Below are 21875 nucleotides of genomic sequence, written 5' to 3'. Positions count from 1 at the left end.
TAAAGTGCACAGTAGTAGTTGGATGGGGAAAAATTCAAAATTCGGAGATGCATAGGGATTTGGGAGTCCTCGTGCAGGATACCCCACAGACTGAGTCGTGGTGAATGCAGCGAATACAATGTTGGCATTCATATCTAGAAAAGCAAGATACAAGAGCAGGGAATTTATGAGGCACAAAGGTGAGGCCTCACTTGGAGTATGAGGTACAGTTTTGGGCTCCTTAAAATTTAAGAAAGAATGTGGTCATTGGAGAGGATTCAGAAAAGATGTCAAGAATAATTCCCGGAATTAAGGGATTAGCCATATGAGGAACTTTTGTTGGCTCTTGGACTCTTCTCCTTGGAGTTCAGAATGAGGGGGACCTCTTAGATGCATTTCGAATGTTGCAAGGCACAACTTCAGGATTGAAGGGCACCTATTTAAAACAGATGTGGAGGAATTTCTTTTGCCAGATAGAATTTGCTGCGGGCCATGTTTCAGGATACATCGCAGATTTGTTCAGGGTATTGACTTTGGGTCTGGACCCAAGATGGCAGTACTTATGAGAAGATGAGCTACGGGACAATGACCGCGCCGGTGGGCCAGCAAGGGGCTCTGAGGCTGAAGAACACAGGCCACCTGCGCCACGCAGGCTGTTGATGACTCAAGATGAGGAACCCACGCAGACTGAGGGTTGCTGGTCAAGAGACTCGCACTAGGTTACTGCATACTGGCTGAAGGGGGTACTAGCTATTGGAACCGGGATGCAAGAGGGCACTGGAGCTTCCTGATAGTATCAGAGGTGCGTATCTGGAGCTCAGGTTGCTGATGGTTTGAACTGAAGGCTGTGTGGCTCTGGAGGGGAATACGTGGACCTTCAGTGACTTGGGGGGGGGGGGGTGGGGAGGGAGAACTCCCTTCTGCTTCTTCCTCTGGCTGTGAGGGGCACTGGGCAAATCTTTATCTCCTTACAGTAGAACAAAGGAAATTTCGTGTAATATCACATTTTATTACATGACAATAAAATAATCTTGAATTTTGAAGGGATGGATCATTACATAAGACAACAGATACAAACATGTACACTTCTTCTTGTTTATTTATTAATGCAGGTAGCATAGTATTCCATTCTTTACAAGGATAGGAACAGGTCAGGTAATATCTATTCACCAATAACTTACTTTACTAGAAAAAAAGAGAAATACTGTGTCCTCAAAGCTCCACATCTGAAAGGTACTGCATAAATTGTACAAATAACTTAGAACCTGTTATATTTGCCTTTTCTACCAGTTTTCTATGTCACATTGCACATCTCTGTTTTGGCTTTGTCAGTACCTCGAAAAAAAAATAAAACAAGACAGGAATTATTTTACAATAAAAGAGGTGCAATGCTGGGGTGGGGTGGTGACGTGTATTAAAAAAAAACAGCCACTAAAATGTTGCACAAGGATTATATAATGTGCATGTTCTACACCGTGGGCATGGGTGCCAAGCACCATCGAGAGTCTTTGGGTGGTTTACTGGCACTACACTATTAAAAGGACCGCCAATAACTTGCTTGTTAACTCCCAGATGTGCTGAATTTAATGAGATTTTACATTTATTTAGTCCTTGATTAACTTCCATGTGATTGAGGTAGAAAAGATTGGACATTAAAAGCAAAAAAAAAAAAAAAAATTCTTTTAAGGGCTTGTAAATAAATGTTTTATTCACATTTTATTTAAATAGACTGCAGCAGTTAAAAGTTGCGAGAGGAGCTAAGTTTTAAAAAATTTTTTTAAATGTTTTGTGTGAAGGAGACGACATTAACAGTACTTAACTCTCAAGGCTACAGAAACTCTGAAGCTTACAGGAGGTACACATTACCAGAACCACAGTATTTTTGTCACTAGGGCCTCAGACTTTTGAGGCAATAGTGCTAACATGCAATTTTTATATTTCCTGTACAACCACAAAAGCAGAAATTTTGTGGTGAGATGGACAAGCAAAAACAGACATTGTGGTGCCAGGAAACCATCCAAACATCAGCAAACCAAAACAAAATTTAAAAAACCCTCTCAAGCAGAATCGCAATAGATCAACAAAATTAAGTCTAGTTTATTTTTTTTCTTAAAAAATTATCCAACAAAATCGTAGCAGTCTTTTTGTTTTATAATCCACTAGCAATTATAATTGTTAAATGTACACAACCATTCAGCTTGCACAGCATGTAATGAGATAACTCTTCTACATCTTCTTCTGATAGTCTGAATTACAAACAACAGTTACAGGAACTTGTTCACAATGCATTTCAGCCAGGGACAATAGATGCCCAGATTCTTCATTGGTAATATCCGTGTATTACACTGATTGCCTGCAACTGATAACACTTCCTATGTGGAGGCTGAAGGTCAGATAAATGGTCTGTCTACAAGGTAATGCATCAAACAACTTCCGCTGGTGTGAGGCGGCAGATCTGGGAGCTCGTTTTTTTTTCAGCAGTTTTACGAGCAGAGAAGAGTAGTCTGGCTCTCTTTTGTTCTTTTTGCTGTCTCCTCCTCCAAGCTCTGTGTGCCTTCCCTCTTGATCCCAGAGTCCTCTCGCCCTCAGCTGGTCGCGGTGCATTCAAGAAGCCCCACACGGTCTCACGGATGACCGTTTTTTCCTTGTATATTTTACAGGTATTTTCAGGATTGGGGGCTGTGGCCAGTGGGGAGGGGAATGGTGGGGGCTGCTGGAAGGCAGAGAGAAGGAAAGGTTGGCGGTATTTTGCTTAAAATGCTATTTCACAGCACAAGATCCTGTCTCACAAATAAACAGGCAACGCTTCTACAATGGTGTATTCACAAATGATGGTTTGACAACTCAGTATACCTACACAGCATACAGAGCTCCTTAAAGGGTGATGTCGGGAAACTCTTATCTGACACAAAGCTTACTAATTGAAGTAGTCAATGGTTGCCCAGTTGCTGAGATCTCCTATCATCTGAAAACAGGTGAATTTGCTTGCATTTTTGTTGAATCCCTTTTACGGAGAATGTTAATGCAAAGCAGACGCGCTCTGCAGCCTGGAGCTTCGCACCAGAGAAATCTAGCCCATTGCAGTGACCATACTCGAGGGATGGTGAGGTCCAAATGACAGACTGGAGGACGGATGAACCGGGGTCGGTGTCGTCAGCATGTGGCCGGAATGACTGAATGGTGGGATATGATGAATCGGGGACATGTGTCTCGTGAGCGCTGTAGGACTGAAAGAACTGGCCTTGTCCATGAGGCTCTTTGAAAATTCATCCAGACCATCGTGGGTCTTTTTGCTCTTCTTGGATTTGCTGGACATTTTCCGGTTCCGGGTCTGAATTCCCTCTTTCTTCATGGTCAGTGGTCGGTTAATCTACAGGTAAAAAAGCAAGGCATTTTTAAAACATTTTATTCCTTCCAACCCCAGGCCTGTGGTTTAACCTTTTCCAAGGGCTGATGCATCCAGGGATCTTTCCACCATCTCACTCTTTTTACCACCTTGAAGGAACAAACATGTTGAGTAAAGAGAGATTTGCACTAATTTGTCATTTGTACAAGTCCCTGGATATCCAAAAGCAATAATGCACCCTGAGGTAAGGCCACAATTGCACAGATGGATTTTTACACACAAGATCCCACAAACAGCATTATAATAAATCAACAGACCATTTGTTTTGGTATGCTTAATTGAAGGATCAGCTCATGATTGGTGGGGCAGAATCAATGGGCTGAATAGTCTATTTCTGCTCTCATGTCTTATGGTCTTGTGGACAGCAGAATCATTTATTTTCACTTGACAAAGCAAGCAGGGCTCCAGTCTATGTGTGGCGTGACAAATTAGCACCTCCAAAAAATCAGCTATTTTTAGGAACTACAGCTTGTGTAAGTTTGTTGTGGCAAGCTAATCACTTCCAGATGGTTCATGCCAATTCTGTGCTTAACTGATATGTTCACAGGCATACACAGGTATCTACACACATGGCAACATACACGCACACACACCAACTTAAAAGACACATACACACTCATGCATGCTCATGCACACACCGACACACACACACACGCACATTCATGCCAATATACACACATGCATGCACGCACGCACACACACACTGTAATCAGAAGCAAAAACCATCCCGTGTTAGATCATTAAAAGATAATCATAACACGCAGTTTAATTAGATGAACCATCTCAGACTGGGAGTTGAACAGGTTTACAAAATATTCCATTGCAATGTTGTTATTTATGAAATGTAGTTTTCTAAGTTTCAGTACTGATGATATTTTTGCCGTCAACCCCATATACGAGCAAGCAAACCTCTCCAATAAAACAGAAAGTTTTACTATCTAGACCCAAGATCATGCTTATATTTGCTTCTCTGTTTCTTCTACACTATGTGGCAGAAGGGAGACCAGAAGTAAAGTTACAAATGTTCTCATGTTTCTGCGAGTACTGTCTACGTCATCTTCACTTACAATTCTGTTACTCAGCTCCCATCTTCAAATGCTCTCGTCTTCTGTAGCTTCAATGGCTATCAATCAGGTTTTAAGTGGAAAACTAACACCTTCAAAACAGAGCCAAGCAAGGACTGGCACCATCTGATTTTCAGGAAGAGCCCAGAAGTGCAGAATCTAAGAGAGCTCGGCCTTTAAAAAAAAAGCACCGAATCTAAAACAATAGTAGTTTGTGTGGTAAATTTCAGGAAGTGATTGCACATTTGAAACACTTCCCTCAATAACAATGGTGAGGAACCAACAAAAAGCATATGAAACAGAAGGGGTTTTAACCAACTTCACCAATAGCTGGCCAGGTTTTTTTAAACTTCTACAAACACGATTTAACCATCCATAATAATGTCAATGTACAAATTCAATAGATGTGCTCATTTCCCTGACAACTGACAATACATGCCATAGACCACTAGAGCACAGAAGCAGGCCCTTCGACCCATCTAGTCCATGCCAAACTATTATTCTGCCTAGTCCCATTGACCAGCACCTGGCTATCGCCCTCCATGCCCCTCCCATTCACCGAATTTTTCTTAAATGTCAAAGTCGTTGTGAGAGCTGAGACTTGCATTTAGATTTATACTAGAACATAGAATATTACAGCACACTACAGGCCCTTCAGCCCACAATGTTGTGCTGACCTATATTTACCTAAAAAAGACTACCCCCCTCCCAGATCATAACTATTTTTCTTTCATCCATGTGCCTGTCTAAGAGTCTCTTAAAAGCTCCTTAAGGATCCAGCCTCCACCACCACCTCGGCAAGGCATTCCAGGCACCCACAACTCTCTGTGTAAAAATAAACTTACCCCCAAACCTTCCTCCCTTCACTTTGTACAGATGTCCTCTGGTGCTTGCTACTCCCACCCTGAGAAAAAGGTGCCAATTCTCTACCTTATCTATGCCCCGTAGACTCGATTAAATCAGTCCTCTTCACTCTAAAGAGAAAAGTCCCAGTTCTGCTAACCTTGCCTAATGAGACATATTTTCCAATCCAGGCAACATCCTGGTAAATCTCCTCTGCCCCCTCTCCATAGTTTCCACATCCTTCCTGTAATGAGATGACCAGAACTGAACACAATATTCTAAGTGAGATCTCACCAGAGATTTGTAGTGCTGTAACATTACTTCATCACTCCTGAACTCAATCCCCCCACCCCCCGACTAATGAAGCCCAGCATCCCACATGCTTTCTTAACTCTCCCATCGACCTGTGCAACAACCTTGAGATGGATTTGGACACCAAGGTCCCTCTGTTCTTCCACTGTTAACATTGTTGCACTATTTCAAATCCTTTACACATTTTTTTTTATTTTAAATTTGGACGTACAGCACGGTCACAGGCCATTTCAGCCCATGAGCCCGTGCTACCCAATTGCATCCAATTAACCTACAACCCCCGGTACTCCCAGGGAAATCCCATTCAGGCACAGGGACAACATCCCAACTCCTCACATTCAGCGCAGGATTCAAACCCCGGTCGGTCCCAATGGCTGACGCCGTAAAAATGTTGTGCCAACCACTGCACCAAACGTGCCGCTCTAATGTTGCATTCTAAACTGCCGTCACCATTTTAATGAAGAACGCACAAGAGCTGTCAGCAATCTCCACAAGTATGATCACACTGACTGTGGAATAAACATTGGACAGTGTGTCATGGAGAATTCTCTGACTTTTCAAACAGGTATTCAAATCCCTGGAGTGGGACCCCACCTCACAAATGAGTCACAAGGGTCTGCAATATATAATGTGAAATGGAACTACTGACACGTGTCACAAGGTGGAGATTGGAAATATCAATTTCTTAGTATGTGCTTGTGCTTTCATGATCAATTCATAGGCAGGTGATGCTACCTTTCATCAGACCTGATTCAGACAAAAGGTTTTCTACCTTAAAATCTGACCGGTTCTCCTTCTACAGATGCTTCCCGACCTGCTGAGTGTCTCCAACATTTGTCAGATTCTTAGCATCTGCAATTTGCTTTTAAAGGATTTCTGTTTAAATCTGCCTGAGAAACAGAATTTCAAAATTCTCTTTCGAACAGAATTTTGTTTTTGTCTTGGGGCGAAAGTTTAGCGCAACGCTGTTACAGCGTCGGCGACCTGGGTTCAGAGTTTGTACCTTCTCCCCGTGTTTCCTCCCACCTTCCAAACACGACCATGGGTTGTAGGTAAATTGGGTGTAATTGGGCGCCTCAGACTCGTGGGCAGGAAGGACCAGTGACTGTGCTGCTTGTCTAAATTTAAAATAAAAAATTCTTAACACATTGTGATCACACCAAGTGTTGAGTAAACATATGGGTTGAAGTGCTGCTCCGAATACTGCCTGTGGCACTTTTGCAAGCTCACAGAAGGTTGTTCCCCCCCCCCCCCTCCGCCACCCCCGCTTGTTCACACCAACCCCCCCCCCCCCCCCCCCCCGCCCCAAGGCCAAGTCTGTGGCTCTGTATTAGATCCAGTGCGATGTAAAAGCATTGCACATGCTCTTCAACAGATAACAGTTAAATCACTAAAACTGTCCGAGCTGCCTAGTTTGTAGCTACGGGGTTCTGTATTTTCACTCTGGCCCAATCAAATCTATTCCAACAACCCATTTTAGGGGAATTGGAGGCAGGTAGTGAAGGATTTGCTTATTTCCAATGGAACCAATTTCCTCTTGCATTTTTCTTAAAAGATACTGTTTCTGCATTATATTGAACTTATTTATGTAAATATACAAAAGGAGAACAGAGCAGGCTCGTGCGGAATATTATAAAAACACACATAAATGCTGGAGGAACTCAGCCTGTCTCGCAGCATCAACAGAAGGTAGATATATCACCGACGTTTTGGGCCTGAGCTCTTCTTCAAGGTATAAGCAAAAAGCAGGCAGGCATCTGAATAAAGACAGAGAGAAAGGGGGTGGGGGGTGGGGGGGGGAGAATGAGAGGGGAAGGAGTCCAGACCACAAACAAAAGGATATGATCAGAGGAACGGTGAGAATAGATTTGGCTCCGTGAAAGGAGACAGAGGGAAAGAGAGAAAAGAAAGAGAGCCTGGGGATAGGTGACAGGGAGACGAAGATGGGAGATGGGGGGAGGTGGGGTTTAATGGAAACCAAAGCAGTTGATATTAATGCCATCAGTTGGAAGGTATCCAACTTGTGGGTTGGGACTTCTCCCTCTCCCACTCTTCCCCTTTCTCTCCAGTCTTTTTGCCTACACCTTGAAGAAGGGCTCAGGGCTGAAATATCCTTCACCTCCTATGGACGCTGTGAGACTGGCTGAGTTCCTCCAGCATTTCTGTGTTTTTACTTCAATCACATCGCCTGCAGACTTCCATGTTTCACCATGCGGAATATTAACCAGCCTCTCAAATGTCCCTGTGTGGGTCTTGGTACTGTCATCATGTATTCAACTGCATTAGACTTAGACCTAATTCTGAGCGGCACCAATGTCATTGAGAGGAAATTTCCATCGAGAGGGTGGAATGGAGGAGTAAGCTGCAGAGATGACGTGCACGGATCGCTTGGTTCCAACCACTGCCCTGAAAAGTACAAACAGGGAAGCCAAAAAACTCCCTGGGAAGATGATGACACCTGTAGCTTCCGAACACCATGGCATGAAGGCCCTGGAAAACACGGACCACTTCCCGCATCTTGGAAGCTGGGTCTTAACCGAGGAAGACATCGACAATTAAGTTTTCCATTTGTATGGATAGAGTGTTTGAACATCAAGACCTCAAACCTGGCACAAAACAGATCAATGGAATTCTCTGCCCTCCTGTGTGCTTCTGAGATGTGGACACATAAAGGACAGGAGACTGGAGAGTTCTCCAGATCCACTCGCAGGACTAGTTTCCTGTCCCAGACCTTCCCCATTAGTGAAGCCCAAATTACACTCAGACCACTCCATAAGATCACCCCCACCCTTTGCATGACCAACAACAGCCTCCCATATTGAAAACTCCAACCTGTCACAGAAGAGATCACCAGGACAGAGAAATCCCCTTAAATAGAACTGCATAGGAACAGGCCCATTGACAGTCTGTACCAACCATGATGCCCAATTTATGCTAAAAAGTTTCTGCTGCACATTACACACCCCTCGATTCCCTAAAGAATTGTACCACTAACTACAACTGTGAATATTTATTTAGCTACGTATTATCTCCTTCCAGGTCGTCAGAGTTGGGCACATCTTGCTGGCCTGATTTTGCTGCAGCGAGAAAGAATTTTAGTGCACATGTGCTTTGGACAGTATCCAGCACCTATGGGGATTGGTAGTTGCCAGAAAAGCGAATTTTCCAGTTGTTTGAGTCCGCGCATGTGCTTGGATTGGCGAACTAACTGCTGGGGGTACCAATTTTAAACTTCCGCATTTTTCATATTTTCCGCAATAATTTTACCAGTTGCTTGAGGCTGCTGGTTGCTTGAATTCCAGATAGTGGAGATTTTACTGAACATGTATCAGACAATAAACTCATTATCATTACATTTATATGTCTGTCTCAGGGTCTCTTAAATGCCTGACTATTGTATCTGCCTCCACCACTACACCTGGCAACCTGTTCCAGGTACCCACGAATCCTTCTGCGATAAGCCCCACAGATTGTCTTTGAATTTTTACCTCTTCACCTTAAATGTATATCCTCTAGTGAGTGACATTTTTAGACTGAGGAAAAAGATTCTGGCTGTCTACTCTAACAAAGCCTTTCGTAATTTTATATAGCAATCCAAATTTGTCCATCCTTGCACCATAGCTCATATCTTCTAATCCAGGCAACATCCTGGTAAATCGCTTCTGTACTCTTTCCAAAGCTTCCACATCTGTTCCTTGAACGTTTCCATGATTCTAACTGGGGAAGGGGCACATGTGGGCCCCAGAGCAAGAGGTTGAAAGAGCCGTACACCTACTAAACAAGTAACACTCAAAAGGCTCCTGTGGGTGTAAGTCAATTGGGTGTAAATTGGGCGGTACGGACTCGTGGGCCGAAATGGCCTGTTACAGTGCTGTATGTCTAAATTTAAAATAAAGAAAATGAGTCTATTTTTCCCTCCACTGAAGATCAGTTTTAGTCAAATGACACTTGTTCTGCAGCACCATGTGAGCAAACACATCACATTTAGTCAGGTCCAGTCATGTTTATTATCATCTGATTGTACAAGTACAACCTGACGAAACAGCGTTCCCCAGTCCTCACTCAGTGCACAACACACAGACACAGAATCAGACATAACACCCATACGTACCCAGAAGTGCTCACACACACACACACACACACACACACACACACACACACACACACACACACACACACACACACACACACACACACACACACACACACACCAGACAGTTAACTATTAAAGAAATGGAGGAATTAAAACATTCCCTATTTAGAATGGTTATTATGGATTTCTCAGGGCATTAAAATATGTATTTTAGGTTCTAACGTTGCCTATCTGCATCAGAAACCTCTGGAAGCCAACAAATGACATTCTTAGCTACTCAGTTTCTATCTCCTCCACATCCTTCTTCAACACGAGTTATCAAATTGTCACAAGAATTCACTTCATCATCGTACCTTCAGAGAGCATAAGCACCCATCTGCTCTCTTTGGAGCCACCATTATATTCCCAAACTCATTCTCAGGCAGATGCTGGAAGTTAATTTTCCCAACACACATCCAAGCAGAGAACTCAGCTTAGCAGCTGGCTTTATTAGCACAAAGAGGCTACCCATTCTCCTTTTTGTCCCACAGTCAAGAGCTCCCTCCCATCAGCAGGGAAAGCCAGGATAATCAGACTGAAATATTCCTACCCTGTACAGAATTTGTTCAACATAGTCATTGGTACTTGTTTTTTTTAAATTTTTTTTATTTTTCACACTATAAACCATATTGACCAAGATACATACAGATATTTTTTTTCTTAAATATATACAGTGTCGTTTTCTCATGGAAAACCACGATCACATTGGCAAGACAATAATGGGTATTCAGCAAACAATGTTGTCCATCCTATAAATTTACTCCACTTGTTCATTTAGTAATGACATCGTTGAGAACTGACTCCACAAATACAGGTTGGAACATGGGCCACATAAGGGCCAATCTTTCAGAAACGTACGAAGTTAAGAAAAGAGTAATTAAGAAGAAGAGAGGTTATATTCACTGGCAGGTGAGACTAGAACTAAGGGACATAGCCTCAAGATTCGGGGAGTTGAGTTAAGGCAGAACTGCTTCTCCTTGTAACCTGTGCAACTCTCTGCCTGAGGAAATAGTAGAGGCTGTTACATTTACTGGATTTAAGACACAGTAAGGTAAATTTTTGAAAACCAGGGGAATTAAGAGTTATGGGGAACAGGCACGTAAGTCCACCACCAGATCAACTATAATCTCACTGTAATGGGAGAGCAGGCCTGATGGAGCCAGCCAACACCTGCTCCTATTTCTTACATTCTTATAAGCACAGTCACTCCACCCCCCAAAAAACTAATTGCACAAGTCCTTTAAAGCATCACACATGCAAAATCTAGATATTTATGCTAAAAGTTGTGGATTTCTCAAATTGTAACGTTGAACACATTAATACATAATAGCATCCAATGAAGTCAAAAGGAAAACATTAACCCTGTAAGAAATGCTGAGTCACTTGAAAATTATGCAAGCAGTTTTATTTATCCTATCAATGCTAAAATGTTGACTTCAACCCCCTTTTTTCTCTTCCTCAACATTCTCTTTCTCAACATTCAACATAGTCCACCTCCTGACATGTGATGCATTTTCTGGAGACTTGAACTCACATGCATCTAGATAGGGGATCAAGTTCTTGTGATATCACGCAAACCACCAACAACTCTCTTCTACAGAGGTGAGTTCAATCCTACATTGAGGGGGTTAAAAAAATGCAAGAGAAACCTCATGAAAGAAATCAAGAAGACTAAAAAGAAGATGAGGTTGCTTTGGCAGACAACGTGAAGGAAAATCCTAAGGGTTTATACAGGTATATTAAGAGCTAAAGGATAGGAAGGGACAAAAACTGGTACCTTTGAAGATCAGAGTGGTTGGATTTGTATGGAGCCAAAAGAGATGGGGTAGATCTTAAATTATTTCTTTTTACCTCAGTATTCACTCAGGAAACAGGCACAGAGTTGTGGGAAGTAAGGAAAACAAGCAGTGAGGTCATGGAACCTACACAGATTAAAGAGGAGGAAGTGCTTCCTACCTTAAAGGAAATAAAGGTAGGAAAATCCCCAGGGCCTGACAAGATATTCCCTCAGACCTTTAGGGAGGCTAAGGGAGAAACTGGAGGGGCTCTGGTAGAAATATTTAAAATGTCTTTAGCCACGGGTGTGATGTCAGAGGATTGGAGGGTAGCTCACATTGTTCCATTGTTTAAAAAAAGGCTTCAAAAGTAATCCTAGAAATTATAGGCCAATGAGACTGATGTCGGTGGTAGGTAATTTATTGGAAGGTGTTCTAAGAGATCAGATATACAATTATTTGGATAGTCAGAAATTGATTAGGGATAGTCAATGTGGCTTTGCGCATGGTAGGTTGGAGTTTCTCGAGGAGGTTGTGGATGTTGACTTTAGTAAGGTTTTTGACAAGGTTCCATATGGGAGGTTAGTTGGAAGTTTCAGACACTTGGTATTCATGGTGAAGTAGTGAAATGGATTTGCCAATGGCTGGATGGGAGAAGCCAGAGGGTGGTAGTGGAAGATTGCTTTTCACATTGGAGGCCTGTGACTAGTGGTGTGCCTCAGGGATTGGTACTGGGACCATTGCTGTTTGTCATCTATGTCAGTGGTCTGGATGATAATGTGGTAAATTGGATCAGCAAGTTTGCAGATGACACTAAAATTGGAGGCGTTGTGGACAGCGAAGGAGGTTTCCAAAGCTTGCAGAAGGATCTGGACCAGCTGGTAAAATGGGCTGAAAAATGGAAGATGGACTTTAATGCAGACAATTGTAAAGTGTTGCATTTTGAAAGGACAAACCAAGAAAGGGCATACACGGTGAATGGTCGGGCACTAAGGAGTGCAGTTGAACAGAGGGATCTGGGAATATAGATACCTAATTCCCTGAAAGTAGAGAAACAGTTGGATAGGGTTGTAAAGAGAGCTTTTGGCAAACTGGCCTTCATAAATCAAAGTATTGAGTACAGACTTTATTCCCTGGAGTGCAGAAGAATGAGGGGAGATTTGATAGAGGTGTTTAAAATTATGAGGGAATAGACAGAGTAAATGTAGATAGGTTTTTTCCACCGAGGATTGGTGAGATACAGAGGACATGGGTTAAGAGTGAAAGGGGAAAAGTTTAGGGGGGAACTTCTTCACACAGAGAGTGGTGGAGTGGGAGTTGAAGAAGTAAATTCAGGCTCATTTTTAACATTTAAGAAGAATTTGGACAGCTACATGGATGGGAGAGGTATGGCGGGCTCTGGACTGAGTGCAAGTCAGTGGGACAGGGGAAAAAAAAATTCTTCGGCACAACAAAGCTCTATCTGAGCTCTCTAAAATTCTTTGCATTTGCCTCAAAACTAGCTCCTGAGCAAATGTGTCATTTCAACAATATATTTACAAATAACAACCAATACCTTACATGGATTTTTATTGGAGTAAATTCAAATCTATTAAGCATGAAAATAGTAGAATCATCAGATACTGTTAAATTATTCTTTTATCATTATTCTTTTTAACATCCATGCCTAATCAAAGGTTAATATTCAAAAACAAGTATCATACTTTCGGCAAAATCTCTCCGATATATAATGCCCTCATACTAACCAGGTGAACATGGGTAAAAGGGAAAAATAGATTTAATGAGGTATTGTCTAAGTTAAAATAGCAAAGCAAAAGTAAAAGAATGGAAACTGCTGAGCATAACATCAAAATAATCTGATGGCAGGAATGATTGATGAACATTACTTCCTCACTATCCTTCAAACCCAGCGTGTCACAGTACAAGCTGCATTATCAAAACAAATCTTTGTTTAAACATGGATGGCTGTTTGTGCAAAAGGCCAGTCTGAAAATCCCCATCATATCTGTTCAAGATTATTGGTAAATCAAATTCATGGAAGGGGGAAACTCCCAAAGCATAAGGATTTTAATCTGTAAATTCCAGAGGCTAATCACTGTCTTTTTCAATGGAACCCTTTTGAACCTCTCGCGCAACTAATAAGACAGAACAGAGATAGGCAGACCCCAAATCAGCAAACATGACTCAGAGGAGCCTGTGGGCTAAATTTTATTGGCAGCTCCAGTGAAATGCACACCAGATGAAGTCTGTTCACACTGCTGCACCGTAAAGATTAATTGATCGAATTAGACCGGCGCCGCTCACGTGACAATTACTACAGACCCTAAATCCTTCCCAATAAACTGACAACACAGGTGGTCTGTCCCACACTGCCCCCGACAGTACAAGCCTGGTTTGATTTCATGGGAACACAACGAGAAGGTATCATTTCCAATTTTTAAACCTTGCACTCATGATTCTGTCCTTTTGTCAACTACCTTTCCAAAGAATTTGATTAAAGTTGCATGGTGTTCATATTAACACGTCAACCATTTCAAGGCAATTATACTCACACTGATCTTCAATTCCCGCTCATTTACAACTGAATTGCCTTCAATTTCATTTTTATTATCAGTCGCCTACTTCGACTCGCAGAATTTATTTCTCAACATTAACATGCAATGTTTCTCCAATCGTAATGTGCAAGTTCTGGCCAAATATATTTCTTTTGTGTGGATTAATTTACATATTAATAGATTGAAATATGATGTATTTATTATCGGTTTCCACTCGCCATTCTCTCCCGTCTTTCAGTGGATCAGTGATATCGTAACAAAACTTGGACTGTTATTTAATTTGCTTTGACACCATTTCACCTTTTTTTTTAACATGTTTACTGTCATTCCACCACTCCACAGCTCAAGTCTTTCTATTCTGTTGAGTGCACTACACCTTTTACAGTTGCAAAACTATTGAATGGCTTTTTTTTCTTTTGACAATCTCCTGCTTTTTATTTCATCCTTTCTCATTCAAGTTGCACCCTTATGAAAACCAAACTCCATTCTGAAAAGCCATCAGAGATTTTTAACATTTTCATTAACATTTAAACATATAGGTAACAGGCCCTTTTAGCCCAAGAGCCTGTGCCGCCCAATTGGCCTACAACCCCCATACATTTTGAAGGGTGGGAGGAAACCGGAGCCCCCGGGGAAAACCCAGGCAGACACAGGGAGAACGTACAGACTCCTTATTCCTCTCATTTCTAGCTCCTGTTTGGATCAGCTTTGCGCAGCTTGGACACATGGAAGGGCAAGCTTGAAAGTGGAACTGTTAACTACAAGAGGCTTCGACAAGATACAGACAAGCTGAATGAGTGGGTGAAGGCACAGCAAATGGAATCCAATGTTGAAAAATGAGAGGTGACCTACATGAGTTATCATTATAAAAAGCAGCATATTTGTTAACAGTGAGAAATCAAGGCATGGTGATGTTCAAAAGGACCTAGGTGTGTTTGTGCATAATTAACTAAAACCCAACATTCAGGTGTATAAAGCTATCGGGAGGACAAATGGTATGTTGCCCTTTCTTACACAACGAATGGAACAAAAGATTAAGGAAGATTACTGTGATTTTATAGGGCATATTTCTGGTTTCCTGACTTAGTAAACGATAAGTGATGTATATGCCAAAGAGGAAATGGAGTGTAAATTAACTAAACTGATTCCAGGGATGATGGCTTTGTGGTAGAAGAGATTGAGTAGACAAGGACTGTGTTCTTCATTGTTTACAAGAAGAAAACATAGTTGTGGGGTCATAGAATATGAAAGCTGGCCCTTCATCCCATTCATCCACACTGTCCAAGTTGTTGACCTGAGCTAGTCACATTTAGCCTGAAGATGCAGACTCAACATTTACAAGAACAGCTTCTTCCCCCTCCACCATCACAATTCTGAACGAACAATAACCTATGGGCACTACCTCACTTTTTTGCACAAATCATCAATTTTTAAAAAAATAAATTTAGACATACCTCAAAGTAACAGGCCATTTTGGCCCACGAGTCTGTGCCACTCAATACATTCCCCATACATTTTGAAGCTTGGGAGAAAACTGGAGCTCCCGGGGGAAAAAAACCCATGCAGACATGGGGAGAACATACAAACAGCGCGGGATTCGACCTCGGTCCTGATCGCAGGCGCTGTAAAGGCATTGCACTAACTCCTACACCAACCATGCCACCCAATCTTGTATCTTAAATCCTATTATTTACAGAATTGTAATTTATGAAGTAAAATCCCTGGTACTCGTACCCAAGAGGATTACCGGTAGAGGATGCTGGATAAGTGGAATTTCTGGTTGTTTGAGATTGCAATGTTGCATTGATTGGCGAACTAATAGCAAGGTGCAACAATTTTAAATTTCTGTATTTTTCCCTATTTATTTCTCTAAGATTTTTTTTCCCCAGTTGCTTGAGGTCGCTGGTTGCTTAAATTCCAGATAACAGGGCTATTACTATAGTAATTTTGCACCTTGTACTTCATAATACTGCTGCCACAAAACTACAAATTTTGTAATACATGTTAATGACGATAAACCTGATTCTGGTTTACCTCTGTTTGGCCCATAATCCTCCAATCCAAGTATCTGGCCCAAATGTCTTTTAAACATTACAATTGTATCCGTCCCTACAGATCCAGACACCCACCACCCTCTGACCAATATGCTGGAACGGAGTTATCAGGGCAGATAGGGGAAGGATATTCCTCGTGACGAGGAACGGAGAGCAGAGTTTAAGGGGTAGGACTTGTAACATGGGAATGAGGAGAGATTTCTCCACTCAAGTGGTGGAGGGCCTTTGGAATTCCCCACCACAAGTGGGGGGGGTGGGGTGGCGGTAAGAGATGCGTGAGGATCTGAACATCGTGATCATTCAAAACAGAAATCGCTAGATTTGGGCATAACGGAAATCACAGGTCGGGGGAGTACTGGAAAATAGAGGCGAGGGTGAAAGTTAGTCATGATAAAATGCGCAACAGACGCATTGTTTGAGATGGACTCCTGCTCCAATGTCTAATGCATTTCTTGCTCTCAGAAAACAGAATATCTTAATCAAGTGCACTGATGTTTGTGTGAGTTAGCAGGGTTTTCCGCATTCTGACGATGGCCACACTTCAAGTACTTTACTGCTGGGAAACATTTCTGAAAAGGGTGTGAAAGGCATCACACCAGCAAAGTTTTTTCTAACCATTGTTTGTCTTTTGTATGAAAATAAAAACCATTTTTCCATTGGATGATATCAGTGCCAGAAAAGAAGATGTCTGAGCCATTGTTCCTCTATAGGGCGTTGCTCTCTGAGTAACTGGAATTCTCTCCCAACTCACCCCCCTCCCCCCACCAAATCTACGAGGTGGTTTTGAGAAGGAGCCACAGGCAGAGCAATGTTCCCTCTAATTTTCAGTGTCAGTGGGTGCAAAAAAAAACTTAAGTTGTGCAATTTTTTTCCCTGACCATTCTGAAGGCTTGAACAGATCGGACGGAACAGGAAAAGTGAGGGGATGTAAATTAATGATAGAGTGTAAATGTGGTATTTGAAAAACTGACTAACTAGTTAACAGAAAGAGTTAGCTCAGAGATTATTTTCAACGAGTATAATTAATAATTACACCATTATTTGGGGTAACTAATCTTTTGTGCGGACATTCATTTCCTTCGTCTTCTGGTTTCAAAATGTGTGCGCAAGTCGCTTACTGAGATCTTTATAAATTGGCGTCTCAATGACCCATGTTTAAAGCATCAGCTCTGAAACTACCTACCTTGGCAGGCAAGTACTGGGATGAAAATGGCGCCCTCCCCTCCCCCCCTCCATACCATGTTGGTTGTGTTCACACAGGTAAGTGAAACAGTAAAAAGGTGGTTAAATACCAGTTCTCAGAGGTAGTGTGAAAGCACCTTCGGAAGAAGGACAAGGAGTGCAGATTACTCACATTGTGCAGCTTGTAGTAGAGTCCACAGGCATTACACACAGGGTCCCCGTTGGCATTCCGTCTCCACAGAGTGGTGGTAGTGGTCTGACAGTTCGCACAGGATGTCCCTGCCCTTCTGGCAGCAGACTGGAAGAACACAAAGAAAATGAACTCATTTAGCAAGCGGGAACTCCGACAGCCAAGGCTGTTCAGTGAGAGCTGTACTTCTATCGCACAGTGTTTCATTTCCATTTTCTGTGTGGACTTAAAATAGAGCAGTGTCCTCAACCAGATCAACCGAGATCTTATCAAGGGTAGGAACAGGCTCATCTGGCCGGATGGCCAACTCCTATTCATTATATTCTTATGGAAATAATATTTCCAAAAAAACATAACTTTCTTTCCTGTTTCCATGACAGCAGAGCAAGAATATGCCATCATATAAAACATCTGAGATATTCTGAAGGTGCTTCAGAGGCCAACTAATTGCATCCCTTTTCTCTCATTGACTTTGAACATCTGGGTCATTTGGAAGCCTTTCTCAAACAAACATCTGCCTTGGGAGAATGTGGATCCACTGCATGCAAGTAGACAGTTTCCTGAAACCTGAGGCCACAGAAAATTAAATCTGCACAAATACTACCAAACAAGGCAGGGTGAGCATAAGGGTTCGAATTCACCACTGTCTGTAAGGAGTTTGTATGTTCTCCTTGTGACCTGCATGGATGGGGTTTCCCCTGGCTATTCCGGTTTCCTCTCACATCCCTAAAGGTAACAGTAACATAAATTGGGTTTCGATGGCCAGAATCAGCATCTACAGTGTTGAATTGTTAGAAAAAAAGATTAAATAAAGAGATTTTGATGTTGTTGTGAATTCCTAAATTGATGAATAACATCCAAGCAAGTGAACAGAACCTGAGTGCACTGGGCCTGTCAAATGTTCCGTGGCGGGGCTCTCCAGCTTCCCAGTAAAAGCAGTCACACCCTGGACACACTCTCCTTTCCATCTTCCCCTCGGGGAGAAAGCTCGAGTGTGAAAATGTCCACCAACAGGCTTAAAGACAGCTTCTTTTCTGCAGGCATCAGGCTCCTGAATGAACCCCAGAACAATGCTTGGTGCTAGTTGATCTTTCTTTTTGTTATATTCCTCTCCTCTGTAAACTGTGCCCTCTCCATGAATGATAGAGATAACCTGCTGGAATGCTCACAGAAGACTTCCCATTGTACTAGGCTTAACGTAACAAATAAAACATTGCCATTAAAACACTGTCTCACCGGCTTAAGACCAACATGTTTATTTGTTTTAACCACTTAAAAATGAAGCATTTTTTAAAATATATGAAAAATTAATGCAATTTTAAATTTAGACAGAGAGCACAGCAACAGGCCATTTCAGTCCACGAGCCCGTCTCGCCCACAATTGTTCCTAATTAACCACCAACCCCCCGGTACGTTTTGAATGATGGGAGGAAACCAGAGCCTCTGGGGAAAACCCACCCAGACACAGGAAGAACATACAAACTCCTTACAGACAGCACGGGATTCGAACCCCAGTCTCAATCTCTGGCGCTGTGAGAGCATTGCACTAAGTGCTTTTAGAAAGGAACCAGTAACTACAAGAAAATATTACTTTCTCAGTTTGGCAAGTCAATTTGGGGTGAAATGGAGGAGAGAAATATCTTTACCTCTTCCCATTAGTCAATATCTCCCTCTATAACATAGATTTCCATTCGCCCAGCCCACTTAATTTTTGCTCCTGTTGATCTGCACTGAATTTCCACCAACAGAAGGTGAACTTTTTTTTAAAAAAAAGAACATGTAGTGGCCTTTTAAAAATAACAAAAGCAAGGGACACAATTCAAAGGATGCCTGAAGAACACTTCTTAATACATGTTATTGTACGGAGTACCCAGAGCAGCCAAGGCTAATAGGGTGTCACATATTTTTCTGCTTATGACATCGACTTCAAGCTGATCCTGTTTGGACAGTCACCCGAAACTCCTTCACCAAACTCTACTCTCCGTTCACCAGCACCAACCCCCCCCCCCCCCACCCCCTCCCGATTTCTTGTTCAAACACCTTTGTGTTTTGAGGTCGGGAAGTGATATTGTTGTAGAAAGCAGTTATCTCGACCCAGCAGATATCCGGCAGCCCTTCTCTAGGAAGTCAGCTTTTTACATTAGAGAACAGGGAAGGTGGGGGTGGAGAAAGAGAATACAAAAAAAGGGGGAGACTTGCTGCCAAGTAAATGCACTGCAACCACTTCCCTCCCTCGAAGGTTTTCCTATCTTAACGAGGCTATGAAAGATTGGAATTCCATTAGGGGTCAATCATTAAAATCAACACATTTTCACAAAGGCACAAAGGGAGCAGAATGGTTTGGTTAGGCCAGTGCAATCGGGACATTACATTTATGTTGATTGATGTGGGGTAAAGGATAACCCATGTTACTTTTCTTGGTTTGTTTCCCTTGATAGGAAGGTTAAGACAGAGGGCATGCAGGCGGGAGCAAAAAAGTAGTCTGGCAAACTACTGACGTGGCAAAGCCAGGACAAGTCGGGTTCCAATGAAGACCGCAGAAGAGATGGCAGCTCTCTCAGTAATCACGATGAGGACTCTGGAACATTATTGATGGCCACGGTGTTTTCAGGCGTTTCAATAGGCCTGTCGTATGTTTCAGGAAGGGTTTGCTAAAACTTACAGGCAAATGTCAAGAGATTTTTTTAGATCGAATTAAGGCATTATGGAGTCTATCAAAAGGAGTTTTGATACAGTCTGATCAAATAATGCCGGATGTGATGGTGGAAAAGAAAATCTACAAAATTGACAAGAGGAAAATCATTAAAATTTACAGTGATCTTTCCAGGAAGTTGCTTGAGGAATATCACACATACTAAGAGTTTGGATAGACTAATGATTGAATTTCTTTTTATGTTTGCAATGACTAAGTTAAAGTTTCTGTCAATAAAAAAGGCAAGAGATGTGCAGGGTTTCAAAACCAATACAAGGAGAGGTGAGATGTTCTGCCTCTTTAATGTGTGGTACTAGAAAATCTCGTGTCTAGCAGAGCTGCTAGATATGGCGAGAGCTGATTGAAATACTGAGGTGTGGTGCGGATTTCTGCAAACCACCTCTTTCTCCCCCCCCCCCCCCTACCCCCACAGCCCTTGCTCCCCCCCCCCACCCAAATAAAGTCTTACTCAGATCAGGAAATGAAAAGCTGCTGTTAGATCCCTTAATCCCCTACTACATACCAGTCTCCTCTTGGGTTTGATGAGAGGTCGGTTCTGGCCGTTCATTTTGTGGTAGAGGCCGCAAGCATTGCACAGATAATGCCCAGTACCATCCCTTCTCCACAGCGGGGTAGAGGTGGCTCCACAGTTCACGCATTCTCGACCTTCTGAAACAAAATCAAAAGCCAGTCACTCCCAGTCACGATAACTGGGCACAGGTTATGAAATGAATGATTGCTCGTGAAGTGGCAGAGAATGCATGCTGCACTCCACGTATATGCTTCACTTCATGGCAGAGTTGTCCAATATATTAACCACTAGCCACATGTGGCTAATTGGAAATCCAAATGCAACTGATTGTCCTTCGGGTGAGTAAATAGCACATGTTCATTCTTGGACACATGGTTCCAGTATTCATTTGGTTGGTGTGTCCTTTAGAATCACAGAACATATTACAGCACAGGCCCTTCATCCCTTCTAGTCTGTGGAAAACAATTATTCTACCTCGTCCCACTGACCTGCACCCCCGGATCATAGCCCTCCAATTCATGTACCTGTCCAAAATAGAACCATATCCATTAACATAGAATGGGAAGCAAATTTTTTTCTTCTTCTGAGAGCCCTATTTTTATTGTGCTGGTGGTTGGGGGAAGAGCTGTTAGCTAAATAAGTAAATTTTGTGCAATTATCCGAGATTTCTACCAATATTAGTCACAAAGTTATTTCTGCAACCCAAGTCAAAGTTGATGGCTTCAGTACAATTTTATCCCTCAAATCTGACTCCAGCACCACCCTAATCACCCTTTTCCTCTCGGTGTTCCTAAGACCCGATGTTTTTGTTTATTTTTCGGTGCATCAGGTGGGCAACGGTTTAGGATTATTTATGGTAGTTGGCACTTCCCAATGCTCTTTAAAACGGTTCTTTAATTTATTCACTGGCGCCACATGGACCTGAAACTACAATAAAAACATGCTTTCACTCACGTTTTCGGCAAATATTTGCAATGGACTGGGAAAGCAATTACATTAAACTGAGTGCAGTCTTTAACTTGCAGGTCAGAATATCTTCCTAAGGGGCTTGATGTTAATGGTCAATTTTTATTGGAGGGCCAATAGATAACGAACAAGTCATTTACATCGACTGAGAGAGTCAGAGAATAATGCCCAGTTTTATATCTAGTTATTCATT

At 42.2% G+C, this 21875-nt stretch overlaps 1 protein-coding gene across 9 annotated transcripts in view; it reads right to left on the bottom strand.

Moving 5' to 3' along the window:
- Window positions 1-1060: 1060 nt before the first annotated feature.
- Window positions 1061-21875, bottom strand: part of gata3 (GATA binding protein 3) — a 34017-nt gene continuing 13202 nt past the window's right edge. For 7 of the 9 annotated variants that reach the window (XM_069909020.1, XM_069909018.1, XM_069909019.1 and 4 more), the window contains 3 exons: window positions 20708-20853; window positions 17475-17600; window positions 1061-3349 (listed from right to left, as the gene is read on the bottom strand). In XM_069909020.1, coding sequence (XP_069765121.1) covers window positions 3050-3349; window positions 17475-17600; window positions 20708-20853 — 572 coding nt within the window. In that variant the 3' untranslated portion in view covers window positions 1061-3049. The remainder of the gene's footprint in view (window positions 3350-17474; window positions 17601-20707; window positions 20854-21875) is intronic. The other 2 variants (XM_069909024.1, XM_069909026.1) reach the window with 1 other exon arrangement.

The sequence above is a fragment of the Narcine bancroftii genome, chromosome 13, assembly GCF_036971445.1.
Source record: "Narcine bancroftii isolate sNarBan1 chromosome 13, sNarBan1.hap1, whole genome shotgun sequence".
Lineage (NCBI taxonomy): Eukaryota > Metazoa > Chordata > Chondrichthyes > Torpediniformes > Narcinidae > Narcine > Narcine bancroftii.
The sequence above is the reverse complement of the archived record's forward strand: the minus strand, read 5'-3'. Positions and strand labels throughout refer to the sequence as shown.